The sequence below is a fragment of the Myotis yumanensis genome, unplaced genomic scaffold (genome assembly GCF_028538775.1).
Source record: "Myotis yumanensis isolate MYYU_CA2020_CCGP unplaced genomic scaffold, mMyoYum1.0.hap1 SCAF_23, whole genome shotgun sequence".
In the NCBI taxonomy this organism is placed as follows: Eukaryota; Metazoa; Chordata; class Mammalia; order Chiroptera; family Vespertilionidae; genus Myotis; species Myotis yumanensis.
Window position 1 is genome coordinate 6340047 of NW_027223774.1, and position 16328 is coordinate 6356374.

At 43.7% G+C, this 16328-nt stretch overlaps 2 protein-coding genes across 2 annotated transcripts; both read left to right on the plus strand.

The window, feature by feature from the left end:
- The first annotated feature begins 1843 nt into the window (after positions 1-1843).
- Positions 1844-6811, plus strand: LOC139000059 (zinc finger protein 665-like). The gene has a single exon (XM_070402324.1). The coding sequence runs from the start codon at positions 1929-1931 to the stop codon at positions 3597-3599; it is 1671 nt and encodes a 556-aa protein (XP_070258425.1). The 5' UTR covers positions 1844-1928; the 3' UTR covers positions 3600-6811.
- Positions 6812-10581: 3770 nt separating this feature from the next.
- On the plus strand, positions 10582-15834 carry LOC139000307 (zinc finger protein 420-like). Its single transcript, XM_070402546.1, has 3 exons — positions 10582-10614; positions 11540-11666; positions 14387-15834. Exons 1-3 carry the CDS (start codon positions 10582-10584, stop codon positions 15832-15834), a joined length of 1608 nt encoding a protein of 535 aa, XP_070258647.1.
- Positions 15835-16328: the final 494 nt, after the last annotated feature.

Genomic DNA, 16328 nt, shown 5'->3' on the forward strand with positions numbered 1-16328 from the left:
GGACAAGCCTGAGTGATTCGGAGTTCTCTCTGCCGAAATCGGGTACCTTTCACTCTTCCCCGAAACGACAAGAGAGTGCTCAAAGTGGACTAGAGGCAGGAGACAAGGGGGGAGGCAGTGAGGAAAGAGAATGCCTATCCAAAATGAATGCGTTCACTTACCAAAGCAACAGGTCTGACTCGCAGAGCGGGTAAGCAAAGTGGTGACCAGGAAAAAAGCAGGCTGACTCACAGGGCGATCCCAGTGGCGCCAAGGGGAGGTCCGGCTGGACAAAAAGTGAACGTTCCTGAGAAGGATTGGAGAGCGGAGACCGAGTTGGGCGCCATTTATGCCCCAACCTGCAGGGCATGCATCGTGAGTAATCCGCACCAAATCCTGCAAAGGAATGAGAGGATAGGAGACGCGAAGAAATGGAGGCAAGACAAAGTTCTGATCAAGCCTCAATTTTATTTTTACAGCGGGTAGAATTTATGTTGTTCTAGAGGAGAGGGGTGGGCAAGGGGGTAGCCTATCACTAGGGATGTAGCGGGTTCTGGAATGTCGCAGCTGTGAGCTTATCAGCGGAGATGTAGCAGCTGTGTGCTTAGGGTGAGGGTAGGTTATCTTTTAACTCCAGGCTAAACTGCAAGGTTGTCTTTTAACTCCAGGCCAAACCGGGAGTTGGATTGGAGGAGCCAGAAACCTATTGTTGTAAGGTGGAGATGTATATGTGATTTATAATGGCTCCCAACAATCTCATTTGTCTTTTGTTGTTCTACCACAGTATTGACCCTCCATATTCTTTGCATCATTTATCCCAAGCAATGCCTGAAATGGGATTGAAAGGGAGAATCATTTGTGCATCACAGAAGAAACACGACTTTATGAATGACACAGTGGACCCCCAAGCGGTCTTGCCTTGGAGAAGGGTGATAGGGGGGAATTCTCTGCTGGCCTTTGTTACATTCATAGCTAGAAAGCCAGTGTTTTGTTACAGTTGCCCCTTCCTCACCGAATTATGCTTGTTTGTGCTGATTGTTGATACTTTACCCACTATTTAGTTTGTTTTGTTTTTTTTTATTGCTGAAAGCATTACAGAGGGTTTTACATATGTGTCCTTTTTTCCCCCCGCCTTTGACAATACCCCGGCTTCCCCTACCCCTCCAGTGTCTTATGTCCATTGGTTATGCTCATATGCATGCATACAAGTCCTTCGGTTGATCTCTTACCCCCCTCCCTCCTGCCCCCCGACCCTCCCACTATTTAGTTTTAATTATGATCATTTCTACTTAGAATCCTAGCTCATGGATAACCTTAACCTCTCTGGACTTTGCACTTCTGCCTCTTTCAGAGGTCTCTCTTTAATACAAGCCACCATTGGTCCATGCCTGCAGCACCTTGGAGAGCACACATGTTATTTTATTGAAGTTGTATATCCTGTGATCCAATACAATTAATTTTTATGTCTTTGAGCAGCTTGAAATTATTCCACACAGACTCACATGGTCAGAATGGAAGGTCCTAAAGGAAGCCGTTTGTGCAAGGACAAGGAGTAGAGCCATCCTCTCTTCTTTCTATCTACTCCTATGCTTCTGTCCCTCTGATGGTGAGATTTCCATCATCGACTGACTTTTGGAACCACGTTATTTATAACAGCAATTTCCTCACTGTCTAACACACTCATCTTGAAATGTTTTCTATGAAATCATGCCTAGTCAGGACAATTAATCATTCGTGGTGAAGATATTCTGTTTTATAAGGTCAACATGTAACTCACCAGTATTTACTTTTATACAGGTTGCTGCTGTGGAGCAGAGAATGTGGAGGCACCAACAAAACAGAAGGTTTGTGTTAGAGTGTCCCAGGCAAGGAAGCCCAAGGTAGCCTTTTCTTCCCAGAAGAGCCACCCCTGTGAGAGTTGTGGAAAAGTCTTGGGAAACATTTTCCTCATGACGGAGCTGCAGGGAACACAACACAGACAGATACTGTTGAGGTGTGGGGCATGTGCAAAATGGTTTTACTTCACTGTCAAATTTCACCAGCAGCATGTGAGAGAGAAGACTTTCATTAGAGGGGTGGGCAGGATCTCACTTGCAAACAGCTGCAATTTCAGTGTGTCCCAGAATCATTTCACCTGTGAGGAGGTTGGGCAGGGTGTCCTTACTGGGTCAGGACATTTCCACCTAAAGACTACTCAGACCAGGGATAGTACAAATGCTATTTCAACACCTGGCATGATGTTTCAAAGGAGAGAAAATGGTTACACCAGAGAAGAATGTAAGAAAGTCATTAGTTGCATCCACATGTTTATTCAGGGAAAGGGTGTCGATGTTGGAAGTCGATGTTTTGTGTGCTCTGAATGTGGGAAATCTTTTACAAGTAAGTCTCACCTTCATTATCATCAGAGAGTTCACACAGGAGAAAAGCCTTATAAAGGCAGTAAAGATGGAAAGTCTTTTACAAGGAGCACTTGCCTCCAATATCATCAAAGAGTTCACACAGGTAAAAAGCCTTATCAATGCAGTGAATGTGGGAAAACTTTCCCCACTACCACCAGCCTTCGTATTCATCAGAGAGTTCACACTGGAGAAAAGCCTTATCAATGCAGTGAATGTGGGAAGAGTTTTACCACTAGAAGCCACCTTCGTAGTCATCAGAGAATTCACACTGGAGAAAAGCCTTATCAATGCAGTGAATGTGGGAAGACTTTTACCATTAGCAGCCACCTTCGTAGTCATCAGAGAGTTCACACTGGTGAAAAGCCTTATAAATGCAGTGAATGTGGAAATTTTTTTACCCGGAGCAGTTCCCTTCGCTGTCATCAGAGAATTCATACAGGAGAAAAGCCTTATAAATGCAGCGAATGTGGGAAATCTTTTACCAACTGCAGTTACCTTCGTTGTCATCAGAGACTTCATACAGGAGAAACACCTTATCGATGCATTTACTGCGGGAAAACTTTTAAACAAGCTCATAGTCTCCAAGATCATCAGAGAGTTCACACTGGAGAAAAGCCTTATAAATGTAGCGAATGTGGCAAGTCTTATATAAATAGCAATGGTCTCCAATGTCATCAGAGAGTGCACACTGGAGAGAGGCCTTATAAATGCAGTGAATGTGGGAAATCTTTTACCCATAGCAATGCCCTTCGTTGTCATCAGAGAGTTCACACTGGAGAAAAGCCTTATAAATGCAGTGAATGTGGAAATTGTTTTACCCGGAGAAGTTCCCTGCGTTTTCATCAGAGAATTCATACAGGAGAAAAGCCTTATCAGTGCAGTGACTGTGGGAAATCTTTTACCTGGAACAGTGATCTTCGTCATCATCAGATGGTTCATACAGGAGAAAAGCCTTATAAATGCAGTGAATGTGGAAAGTCTTTTGCAAATAGCACCCGTCTCAAATATCATCAGAGAGTTCACACTGGAGAAAAGCCTTATAAATGCAGTGAATGTGGGAAATGTTTTACCCGTAGTACTAACCTTCATACTCATCAGAGAGTGCACACTGCAGAGAAGCCTTATAAATGCAGTGAATGTGGGAAATCTTTTATAAGTAGAAATGGTCTTCAAAATCATCAGAGAGCTCACACTGGGGAAAGCTGTTATGAGTGCAATTAATGTGAGATATGTCTCAATCCAATTTGTAAATAATTCTACATAACAAAGTCCGGATATGATAAGGTTCTTAGATGTGTAGGAAATGTAGTTTCTTAATAAGGATTTATCAATTGTATAAGAAATTAAATGAAGTCTCATTAGTCTGAATTACATCTCATACATTTAATCGCCTACATTATGTAACGTCTCCACAACTATTTCTGCTGTTTTGTTTGTTTTTATGTTGGAAGTATATGTATCTATGTTGCACTTTCTAACATACAGAGATGTCCTGCCAGATCTATGTCACTGCATATTTCTGTCGCTGAAGCTATTTCCCCGGATTCACTTGTAAGGACCCTACACATGTCCACAATCACCATCCTCATGTGCCCAGGGAAGCTAACTCTGTCGTCTAATTTGTTGAAGAAAATTAGGAATACCTGGCCCTTGTTTCCCTGTTACGAGTCGCCACATAGGACCGATTACTTTTGGCACCAGTAAACATAATGTTGCAGAAGAAATGCCATTTTGAGGGACACATTTTCCCTATATGCTAATGTTGAGTTTTTTTATCAGGTGCCTAAGTCATCAATGGGAGAACTACCAGTCTCAGATCTCTTTCTTTGCAAAGTAATGGTTCTTTCCTAGGACTTCTTTAATGTGTTCTATTGATCCTGTGGGTTAGTTTATAAAAAGATCAGGGTTCTCTAAGCACGATGAGGTGAAACACTTTTATGGGGTCTCAAACATTTTTGTCCTGGGGGGAAGACTATGCTGCAGAAATTAGCTCAGCAGTTTTGCCAAATTTACATTACTGCCCATAATTTCCTAGGAAAAACTTGGACTCTAATTCTCATGTGAAACTGGATGCTTTGAGACACAGAGATCACACCAAAGAGGGAGTAGTTGTGACAACCTCAAGTATGTCTGGGAGCAGTGTGAATTTTTTTTCTTGTTTTCAAGGGATGCTAAGACATCTGAAGGGATTCTTTTGCCCAACTGTTGGCAGAGGGCCATGTGCCCTAATGCCTTCAATTGCATGAGTGATGGGGCACTTGTTGGAGGACCATCGCAGTGAGGGGGACCCCTTCACTGCAGAATCACTGACCTAATTCTTGTTGGACCAGACTGCAGCCCATTAGAAGGAATGGTCTTCATCTAAACCTGCACCCGAAAATTGTTTTTGAGGAAAAGACTACAGGAGCAGTGTGTACACAGATATGAGGGACTCCAGGCTTGTTTATCTTCTGTGGAGCAGTCATTGTCATTTATTATTATCAAGAGGTTTTATGGCTTCCTGTAGCTTCTCAGATGTTTCCATCAGAGCCATTGGTCCTCTGGCGGCAAAACTAAGAGGATACCAAAGGGTGTCCTTAGGCCAGAGATGTGGCTTTTGTGACCCAGTCAACATTCCAATGGGTTTGGGTGAAAGTTCTTCATTGTTTCTTACATTTTCTGTCACTGAGATGAGACTTGCCCAGAGGGCAGAAGAATGGGCATTGAATATAGAATTAAAAAACCCATTGTTCCAAAGTAGGTGATTGTACATTTCTTTTCTCTTGAACCATTTTTTAACAGCTATAATGAGTAAATTACATGTATTAAGTATACTGTTTCATAAACCTTTACATGTACATGAAACTGAAACCATCATTATAATACTGACCATATTTGTCACTGTGTAGTTGCTTCATGACCTCGTTTTATCTGTCCCTATTTTTCACAGCTTTCCTTGTAACCATGGATTTACATTCCATTTTAATAGAGAAGTTTGCTTTTTCAAAGTATTTTCTGGTTTAATTGATATTTCATAAATTCTTGGAGATTTATTAAAGATATATTAGTAGCTCTTCTGTTTTTTTATTTTTGATAAATGTTCTTTTTGTTGTTGTTAATCCTCACCAGGGGATATTTTTCCATTAATTTTTTTTTTTGGAGAATTGAAGAGAGAGGGAAAGACAGAGAGAAACATCGATATGAGGGAAACACATTGATCGTTTGCCTCTTGCATCAGCCATGACCAGGGCCCGGGCCTGGAAGGAGTCTTCAACGAAGGTATGTGCCTTTGACCAGAATCAAACCCAGTACCCTTTGGTCTGCAGGCCTATGCTCTGTCCAGAGCCAAACCAGCTAGGGCCCTGGTAGATAATCTTATCTTTGAATATATCACCATGTTGCCCATCTTAGTAAATATTTGGTTATGTCTAATAAAGCTTGTATCAACATTACTGTATAATTCTTTATATGTTTCCTAGAGGCTCGGTGCACGAAAATCGTGTACTGGGGTGGCAGGGGCGTGGGCAGGCTCCCTCAGCCTGGCCTGCTCCCTCTCCCAGTTTAAGACACCTTGGGCAATGTCCAGCAGCCAGCTTAGGTCGATCCCCCTGGAAATCGGGCCTAAGCCGGCAGTCAGACATCCCTCTTGCAGTCTGGGGCTCTCGACGTCTGGGACCCTTCTCTCCTTAACACCTGCCTGCAGCTGCCAGCCGTGAGCCGGGCTTCTGGCTAAGTGATGCTCCCCCTGTAGAAGTGCACTGACCACGAGGGGGCAGGGCCAGCTCCTGCGTGGGGCCAGAAAGGGTCGCCGGAGTTTAGCCAGCCAGAGAGGGACCACGGAAGGGCTCCAGGGCATGTCTGGCCCATTGGCCAGACCCCAGCAGCAAGCTAACCTACCTGTTGGAGCATCTGCCCTCTGGTGGTCAGTGCATGTAATAGCGACGGTCCAACTGTGCGCCCCCTGGTGGTCAGTGCACGTCATAGCGAGCAGTTGGACTGCCTTAGCATATCATTAGCATATTACACTTTGATTGGTTGAATGGCCAACTGGATAACCGCATACTTAGCATACTAGGATTTTATTTAATAGCATAAGTGTTATTTACCTTTGTTAAAAATTCAGGCCATAATCTGAGTTTTTGGGTAGATGAATGTTTAATTTTACTGAGATTACCAAATAGTGATATAAATTCAATGTACCACCAGATCCGGTGTGGCTTATTGCTTAGGCATCATCTCCTGCAGCACAGGATTGTGGATTTGGTTGCCGGTGGGGATATGTGCTGGTGTGTGGTCTCGATCCACAGAAGTGGCTGGCTGTCCGATATGCCACTCTTCCATTAATGTTTCTCTCCCTTTTCCTTCTCTCTCTAAAAATTACTAAAGTATCCTTTAAAAATAAAATGGAAAACTTAACTAATTGTACTGTGTTTTTGCATTTTTCCAGCGGTGTATGAGGGATTCACATTTTCCACATCCTAGAGAATATTTTGTTCAATCACTATTTAAACGTTTTTCGTTTTTGTTTTTTTGGTTAGTTTATTGTGCTACCTCACTGTTTGGTTGTATTTTTTCTAGAAGTTTATATTGAGTCTTTTCTGAGATGCATATTTGCTGTGTCTGTATCTTTGTTAAAACCTCTGATCCTATATTCTACCTAATGTGCTATGAGTTTGGGCAATTTCCTTTAACAAACAAACAATGGAATGACAAAGATGGATGTTGGAATTTCACTCATTGTGTCCCGTTTTTGGTTTAGGGGATAAATATTTTTTTGGATTTGAATAATGTTTTTAAATATTTTATACCTTTAAAAACATCTATTTTTAGGTATTTTTAAAAGCCGAACGATTTATGTGATTTGAAGAGATACCAGAGTATGAGAGATTTTAAAATATTTTTGTATTGCTTTCAGAGAGGAAGGGAGAGGGAGAGATAGAAACATCAATGACGAGAGAGTGACATTGATAGGCTACCTCCTGCACGCAGCTCCTGGGAATGGAGCCCTCAACCCAGGCATGTGCCCTGACCAGTAATCGAATGAGGGACCTTTTTCTGCTGTGTTGATGTTAAACCACTGAGGATACTAATATATTTGAAGGGAATCTCTTGCCTGGGTCTTGCAGAGGGCCATGTGCCTAATACCTTCAATTCCATGGGTGATGGTCACTGATTGGAGCACCATATAAATTAAGTGAAAATATTTCACTGCAGAAACACTGACCTAATTATTGTTGGACAAGATGACAACCCATTGGATGGAATATTCTTCACCTAAACTTGCATCCAGGAATGTTTCTGAGGAAAGGAATACAGGAGCGGTTTGTACACAGACCTGAAGATCTCCAGGCATATTTATCTTATGTGGACATAGTCATTGTCATGGAATATAATCGAGGTCTTGTGCATTTCTGTATCAGATGTTCACATCAGAGCTATTGGTGCCCTGGCAGAAAAACAGAGATGAAGGCAAAGGGTGTCTGTAGTCCATGGATGTTGCTTTTGTGATTCAGCCAGCATTTTTAAAAAAATATATTTTATTGACTTTTTACAGAGAGGAAAGGAGAGGGATAGAGAGTTAGAAACATCCATGAGAGAGAAACATCGATCAGGTGCCTCCTGCTGGGCATGTGCCCACAACCAAGGTACATGCCCTTGACTGGAATCGAACCTGGGACTCTTCAGTCCACAGGCCGACGCTCTATCCACTGAGCCAAACTGGTCAGGGCACAGCCAGCATTCTTGATGGTTTGGGTGAAAGTTCTTCAATGTTTGTTGCATTATTTATTACTGAGGCAAGGCTCTCACCCAGAGAGCATATGAAAGAGTTGCATTATTTATTACTGAGGCAAGGCTCTCGCCCAGAGAGCATATGAAAGTGGATTAAATATAGATTTGCCAAACCTATTTCTCCAATATAGTTGAACATATACACACTCTTTGAATCTGGAACCATTTTTGAAAGCTATAATGAGTAAAACACAGCCGAAACCGGTTTGGCTCAGTGGATAGAGTGTCGGCCTGCGGACTGAGAGGTCCCGGGTTCGATTCTGGTCAAGGGCATGTACCTGGGTTGCAGGCACATCCCGGGTGGGGGATGTGCAGGAGGCAGCTGATCGATGTTTCTAACTCTCTCTCTCTCTCTCCCTTCCTCTCTGTGAAAAAATCAATAAAATATATTTTTAAAAAAAATGAGTAAAACACGTGTGTTTGGTATAGTATTTCTTAAGTCTTGACGTGTGCATGAAACTGTAACCGTCATTATAGCACTGACCATATCTGTCATTGTGAACTTGCTTCATGGTCTTTTTTAATCCGTTCCTGTGAAGGCAACTTAGGTTAGAAGCCTCAAACCTGATTTCCAAGGCATATGTTCATAAGCCCCAAGGTCCTCCCAACTTGAAGAATACCCTTGACAAACCTGTTTCCCACCCCCAACCCCCTTCCAGCTGTGCTCTAGCCCTGAAAAACCGTTTTCCCTGAAAACCTGTTTTACAGGGGCCATTTATTCATTCCCAGATCCCATAAGAGGGCTGACTGGGCATCAGCTGGGGCCCTTTGATGTATTCTCACCTCCCTTTACCACCATCATGAGGGTGGCTGCGAGGCCCACTGAAAAACCAAGGGAACTGGGAACCAAGAACTTAGTGTCCGCTGGGATCAGTGCTCAGCTTTGGGAAACAGTTCCCCAGAGTCACAGCCATGGTGCTCCTGCAATAAAAGGTTATTTTCCAAATCTTCCCAGCGCATGGTGTTTGTCTTCCCTCCACTTGGAAATTTTTCCGTAACATTCCTGTCCTTCATAACTTTCCAAGTAGCCATGACTTATATTCCATTTTAATAGATCACATTGAATATTCTAAGTATTTTTCTGCTTTAATTTGTGTTTCATAAATACCTTGTAGTTTATTACAGATATATTAGTAACTCATCTTTGTTTCTGATACATATACATAACTTTGAATATATCACCAATAGTTTATCCATTTTTATTAATATTTGGTCATTTCTATTAAAGCTGGTATTAATATCCTATCTAATAGAAGTATGAGTGTTAGGTGGCCCAGGAAAGCGGCGGCGAGGAAAAGAAAGAGAATCGAGTGAATCAGAAAGAAAAAGGAGAAGTTTATTTGCGTTCTCGGGCGAGACCCACCGGCCCAAAAGGTGGGGCCAGTGAATTTCGCGACTTCAGGGAGGGAGGGACATCTCTTTATTCAGGTGTTTGGTGAGGGCGGGGGCCTGAACTGAGGAAGTGCCCGCAGCAGGGATCATCACACATTCAACTGAGGGAGTCTCGGCCGCAGCGGGTGGGCGGCACATTCAGGAATGGGTCAGTATCTTGTGCGGGGATCTCTGTGAACTTCAAGGAGAAGCAGGTATCTGTGTCTGGCACGCTGACCCGTGAGAGATTCCAGATCTGTGAGAAATTCCAGAGGAAGTCCATTGTCTCATCCCATGTCCGCATGTATCCGATCCCGGGCTCCCTCCGACCTAACAATGAGTGTCTGTTTTGTGACATTAACTTTGTGTTATGGATTGAATGGAGACAGGTTAGAGGCAGTGAGAGACTTGAGTAACTTCTGCAAGCTACAGTTGGCCCGAAGGAGACACGTGCCAAAAGTCCTGAATGAAGAAACAATGGCTGCAATTCAGAAAGAGCAGGTGCTGTAAGAAAGATAAGCAAAAGCAGCCGCGGCAGGTGCACGTGAAACAAACTTGCCGCAGACATCACCTCCACTGAAGGCGCTAGAGGACCCTTAGTATAGTTGGTCATAAGCAATTAACATATTCTTGGGCTATTTGCACCTAAATCCAGTCCTTGAGTCAACTGAGAAATACAGGATCCTGGCCTTGGAGCTTAGAAACTACATTACCCACAAGGCCATGCAAGGAATGGGATCAGGCTGAGCCAATGGAGGCACAGAGAAGGCGCTTCCATTTGGCCCCTTCTGTAGGGCGGGACCGGTAGTCCTTGTGGCGGGATTTTGCCTTCTCAGGTTTTTGTCTCAGGCGGTGAGGATTTCCAAGTCCACAGTCCCGTGGAGAAGGCCGGAGAGTGGTGCTCCCCGCCTCACAGCCCATGGTCGGAGCCGCCAGTGTTGCTCACAGCTCCCACTAGGGATTGAAGCTCGGAGTCACCGCCCGAACCCACGCCAGGGCCGGGTCAGGGACCGCCATTCCCGCAGCGGCTTCTGCTCCCGCCCGGCTCAGCCCACAGAGGGCAATGGCGGCGCCCCCGCAGAGGAGACGGGCTGAGGTGAGTTCAGTCCCCCAGGCCCTCACCGCCTCCTCACACAGACACCACAGCCTGGGGAGGGCGCCTGTCCCGTCCTGCAGCTCAGTCCCGCGTGGAGGCCCGTGAGGAAGGTGGAGGGGGGACAAGCCGCAGGGAGGACGGCACAGACTCATTCGGGGCTTTCCCGGCTGTGGGTCCATCAGGGGCCTGGGGTGGTCCTGGATCCGGCTGAAAGACAAGCTCTCTACAGGCCATATGCCAAGTTCATGGGTGAGACCAGCGAGATCCAGCGGCATTGGAGCAGGAAGGGGGCAGAGCTGAGGGAGTGAACCTGGGATCTGAACATGGGAAGGGGTTGAACATTACCCAGTGGTGAGCACATCTGGAGGAAGTGTGAGCTGATGGTTCCGGGTACTGGTGTGGGGACATAAACCCACGCTTTGATTTGTCTTGGACGCATGATCTAGGACAGTGGTCGGCAAACTCATTAGTCAACAGAGCTAAATATCAAGATTATTTCTTCACAATAGACTCGCCCAGGCCAGGAAGTTTCAATCGTGCTGTAGTGGCCGCCCGCACGTGGTATTTTGTGGAAGAGCCACACTCAAGGGGCCAAAGAGGTGCATGTGGCTCGCGAGATGCAGTTTTCCGACCACGGATCTAGGAGACTGCAGTGGTGTTGCTTGGCAGGAAGGCTGGGGCCCTGCAGGCATCGCCCAGACCTTAAATGGCATTGCCCTCTACCCTCCCTTCCCTAGTCCTTCCCACCCAACCCAGCTGCTCTGCTGAGGGATTAATGGGACTGTGATGAGAGAGCAGCCTGCACTGGCAGTAGGGCCTGGTGTCCACACTAAGGAGGAGGTTGAGGGCGGGAAAGGTGTGTAAGGAGTAGGATGGCAGGTTCTCAGAGAGACAGCTCTGGGTTCAATTGTCTCCATTGTGACAGGTTGGCGTGACCTTTGAGGACATTGCCCTGTACTTCTCCAGGGAGGAATGGAGCCTCCTTGATGAGGGTCAGAAACAGCTGTACCTGAATGTGATGCTGGAGAACTTTGAACTTATATCCTCGCTGGGTAAGACCCTCACTCTCACCACTGACCTGGACTTGGCTTTGGGATTTCCTAGGTTATGCTAATATGCATGCATGCAAGTTCTTTCCTTGCTCTTTAACCTCCCCTTCCCTGCTACTTGTCTCTGGATCTATTCCTGTTTATCCAAGTTTGTTGATCATTATATCCCACATATGAGTGAGATCATGTGATAATTATCTTTCTGCAATTGACTTATTTCGCTTAGCATCATGCTCTCCAGTTTCATCCCTGCTGTTGCTAATGGTTTAAGTTCCTTCTATTTTTTTAAAAAAATATATTTTTATTGATTTATTACAGAGAGGGATAGAGAGTTAGAAACATCGATGAGAGAGAATCATCAATCAGCTGCTTCCTGCACACTCCCTACTGGGTATGTGCCCGAAACAAGGTACATGCCCTTGACCAGAATCAAATCTGGGACCTTTCAGTCCGCAGTCCAATGCCCTAGCCACTGAGCCAAACCGGTTAGGGCAATTCTTTCTTTTTTATATCGGCGTAGTATTCCATTGTTTAGCTGTACCACAGTTTTCTAATCCACTCATCTGCTGATGGGCACCTAGGCTTTTTCCAAATCTTAGCTATTGTAAATTTTGCTACTATGAACACAGGGGTGCATATATCCTTTCTGATTTGTGTTTTTGTTTTTTGGGATATATACCTAGAAGTGGGATTACTGGGTCATATGGGAGTTCCATTTTTAACGTTTTGAGGAAACTTCATAGTGTCTTCCATAGTGGCGGCCTCAGTCTGCATTGCCAGCAGCAGTGCACCAGGGTTCCTTTTTCTGCACATCCTTGCCAGCAATTGTGGTTTGTTGATTTGTTGATGGTAGCCATTCTGACAGGTGTGAGATGGTACCGCATTGTTGTTTTTATTTACATCTAGGATGATTAGTGACTTTGAGGATGTTTTCATATTTCTCTCACCCTTCTGTATGTCCTCTTCGTAAAGTATCCATTTAGGTCCTTACCTATTTTTTAAATTGTATTGTTTATCTTCATTTTGTTAATTTTTATGAGTTCTCTGTAAATTTTGGAGCCTAAACCCTTATGGGAAATGTAATTGGCAAATATGTTCTCCCATGCACTGGGCTTTTTTGTTGTTTTGTTGATGGTTTCTTTTACTGTGCAGAAGCTTTTAATTTTGTTGTAGTCCCACTTGTTTATTTTTTCCTTACTTTCCATTGTCCTCAGACCTGTATCAAGGAAGATATTACTAGGACATATATCTTTATGTATCGAGAAAGATATTACTAGGACACATATAGCCTCTTTGTCCCTGAGCCCCAGTCCACACTGGTTTTTACAGCCCATAGTTCTTCCTGCCAGTTCTTAGTGGTAGGCACTTCTTTTCCCACCTCTGGGAGTCTGGTGTGGCACTGGGAACCTTTGCTCCTCCGGGTGACCTCAGTGGTGATGATCTCCCTCCCAATTAGAAAAGTGGCCCAAATGGGTCCAGGACCAGCACCCTCCGAGGTCTTTTGTCTGTGATCTCATTTGTCCTTGTTGTTCTACCACAGTATTGACCCTCCATGTTTTTGCATCATTTATCCCAAGCAATGCCTCAAATGGGATTGAAAGGGGAGAATCATTTGTGCATCACAGAAGAAACACGACTTTATGAATGACACAGTGGACCCCCAAGCGGTCTTGCCTTGGAGAAGGGTCATTGGGGAGGAATTCTCTGCTGGCCTTTGTTACATTCATAGCTAGAAAGCCAGTGTTTTGTTACAGTTTCCCATGCCTCACCGAATTATACTTGTTTGTGCTGATTGTTGATGCTTTACCCACTATTTAGTTTTTATTATGATCATTTCTATTTAGATTCCCAGCTCATGGATAACCTTAACCTCTCTGGACTTTGCACCTCTGCCTCTTTCACAGGTCTGTCTTTACTGCAAGCCACCATTGGTCCATGCCTGCAGCACCTTGGAGAGCGCACACGTTATTTTATTGAAGTTCTATATCCTGTGATCCAATACAATTAATTTTTATGTCTTTGAGCAGCTTGAAATTATTCCACACAGACTCACATGATCAGAATGTAAGGTCCTAAAGGAAGCCGTTTGTGCCAGAACAAGTAATAGAGCCATCCTCTCTTCTTTCTATCTCCTCCTATGCTTCTGTCCCTCTGATGGTGAGATTTCCATCATCGACTGACTTTTGGAGCCATGTTATTTATAACAGCAATTTCCTCACTGTCTAACTCACTCATCTTGAAATGTTTTCTATGGAATCATGCCTAGGCAGGACAATTAATCATTCGTGGTGAAGATATTCTGTTTTATAAGGTCAACATGTAACTCACCAGTATTTACTTTTATACAGGTTGCTGCTGTGGAGCAGAGAATGTGGAGGCACCAACAAAACAGAAGGTTTGTGTTAAAGTGTCCCAGGGAAGGAAGCCCAAGGTAGCCTTTTCTTCCAGGAAGAGCCACCCCTGTGAGAGTTGTGGAATAGTCTTGGGAAACATTTTCCTCATGACGGAGCTGCAGGGCACACAATACAGACAGATACTGTTGAGGTGTGGGGCATGTGCAAAATGGTTTTACTTCACTGTCATATTTCACCAGCAGCATGTGAGAGAGAAGACTTTCATTAGAGGGGTGGGCAGGATCTCACTTGCAAACAGCTGCAATTTCAGTGTGTCCCAGAATCATTTCACCTGTGAGGAGGTTGGGCAGGGTGTCCTTACCGGGTCAGGACATTTCCACCTAAAGACTACTCAGACCAGGGATAGTACAAATGCTATTTCAACACCTGGGATGATCTTTCAAAGGAGAGAAAATTGTTACACCAGAAAAGAATGTAAGAAAGTCAATAGTTGCATCCACATGTTTATTCAGGAAAAGGGTGTCAATGTTAGAAGTCGATGTTTTGTGTGCTCTGAATGTGGGAAATCTTTTACAAGTAAGTCTCACCTTCATTATCATCAGAGAGTTCACACAGGAGAAAAACCTTATAAAGGCAGTAAATGTGGAAAGTCTTTTACAAGGAGCACTTGCCTCCAATATCATCAAAGAGTTCACACAGGTAAAAAGCCTTATCAATGCAGTGAATGTGGGAAGCCTTTTACCACTAGCAGCCAGCTTCGTAATCATCAGAGAGTTCACACTGGAGAAAAGCCTTATCAATGCAGTGACTGTGGGAAGACTTTTACCACTAGAAGCCAGCTTTGTAATCATCAGAGAGTTCACACTGGAGAAAAGCCTTATCAATGCAATGAATGTGGAAACTTTTTTACCCAGAGCAGTTCCCTTCGTTGTCATCAGAGAATTCATACAGGAGAAAAGCCTTATAAATGCATCGAATGTGGGAAATCTTTTATCAACTGCAATGTGCTTCGTTGTCATCAGAGACTTCATACAGGAGAAACACCTTATCCATGCATTTATTGTGGGAAAACTTTTACACAAGCTGGTAGTCTCCAATATCATCAGAGAGTTCACACTGGAGAAAAGCCTTATAAATGTAGTGAATGTGGCAAGTCTTATATAAATAGCAATGGTCTCCAATGTCATCAGAGAGTGCACACTGGAGAGAGGCCTTATAAATGCAGTGAATGTGGGAAATCTTTTACCCATAGCAGTGCCCTTCGTTGTCATCAGAGAGTTCACACTGGAGAAAAGCCTTATAAATGCAGTGAATGTGGAAATTGTTTTACCCGGAGCAGTTCCCTGCGTTGTCATCAGAGAATTCATACAGGAGAAAAGCCTTATCAATGCAGTGACTGTAGGAAATCGTTTACCTGGAAAATTGATCTTCGTCGTCATCAGATAGTTCATACAGGAGAGAATCCTCATAAATGCAGTGAATGTGGAAGGTCTTTTACAAATAGCACCCGTCTCAAATATCATCAGAGAGTTCACACTGGAGAAAAGCCTTATAAATGCAGTGAATGTGGGAAATGTTTTACCTGTAGTACTAACCTTCATACTCATCAGAAAGTGCACACTGCAGAAAAGCCTTATAAATGCAGTGAATGTGGGAAATCTTTTACCTGGAGCACCAACCTTCGTACTCATCAGAGAGTTCACACTGGAAAACATCCTTATAAATGCAGTGAATGTGGGAAATCTTTTACAAGTAGCAATGGTCTTCAAAATCATCAGAGAGCTCACAGTGGAGAAAGGTGTTATGAGTGCAATTAATGTGAATTATCTCTCAGTCTAATTTGTAAATAATTCTACATAACAAATTCCGGATATGATAAGCTTCTTAGATATGTAGGAAATGTAGTTTCTTAATAAGGATTTATCAATTGTATAAGAAAATAAATGAAGTCTCATTAGTCTGAATTACATCTCATACATTTAATCGCCTACATTATGTAACGTCTCCGCAACTTTTTCTGCTGTTTTGTTTCTTGGTTTTTATGTTGGAAGTATATGTATCTAAGTTGCACTTTCTAACATACAGAGATGTCCTGCCCGATCTATGTCACTGCATATTTCTGTTGCTGAAGCTATTTTCCCCTGTATTATAGCGTCCTACAAGGTCCCTATAGATGGCATCAATCACCATCTTCATGGGCCCAGGGAAGCTAACTGTGTTGTCTAATTTGTTGAAGAAAATAGGAGTACCTCATCCCTTAGTTCTTACATGTATCCCTTCCATGAGTTGCCACATAGGACTGATTACCCTT

Bases quoted from the DNA above. Each gene is read 5' to 3' on its own strand.
- LOC139000307 (XM_070402546.1), top strand. From the start codon at position 10,582: ATGGCGGCGCCCCCGCAGAGGAGACGGGCTGAG. The intron at 10,615-11,539 runs GTGAGTTCAGTC...CCATTGTGACAG, and splicing joins CGCAGAGGAGACGGGCTGAG to GTTGGCGTGACCTTTGAGGA. The intron at 11,667-14,386 runs GTAAGACCCTCA...TTACCGGGTCAG, and splicing joins TGAACTTATATCCTCGCTGG to GACATTTCCACCTAAAGACT.
- LOC139000059 (XM_070402324.1), top strand. From the start codon at position 1,929: ATGACGGAGCTGCAGGGAACACAACACAGACAGATACTGTTGAGGTGT.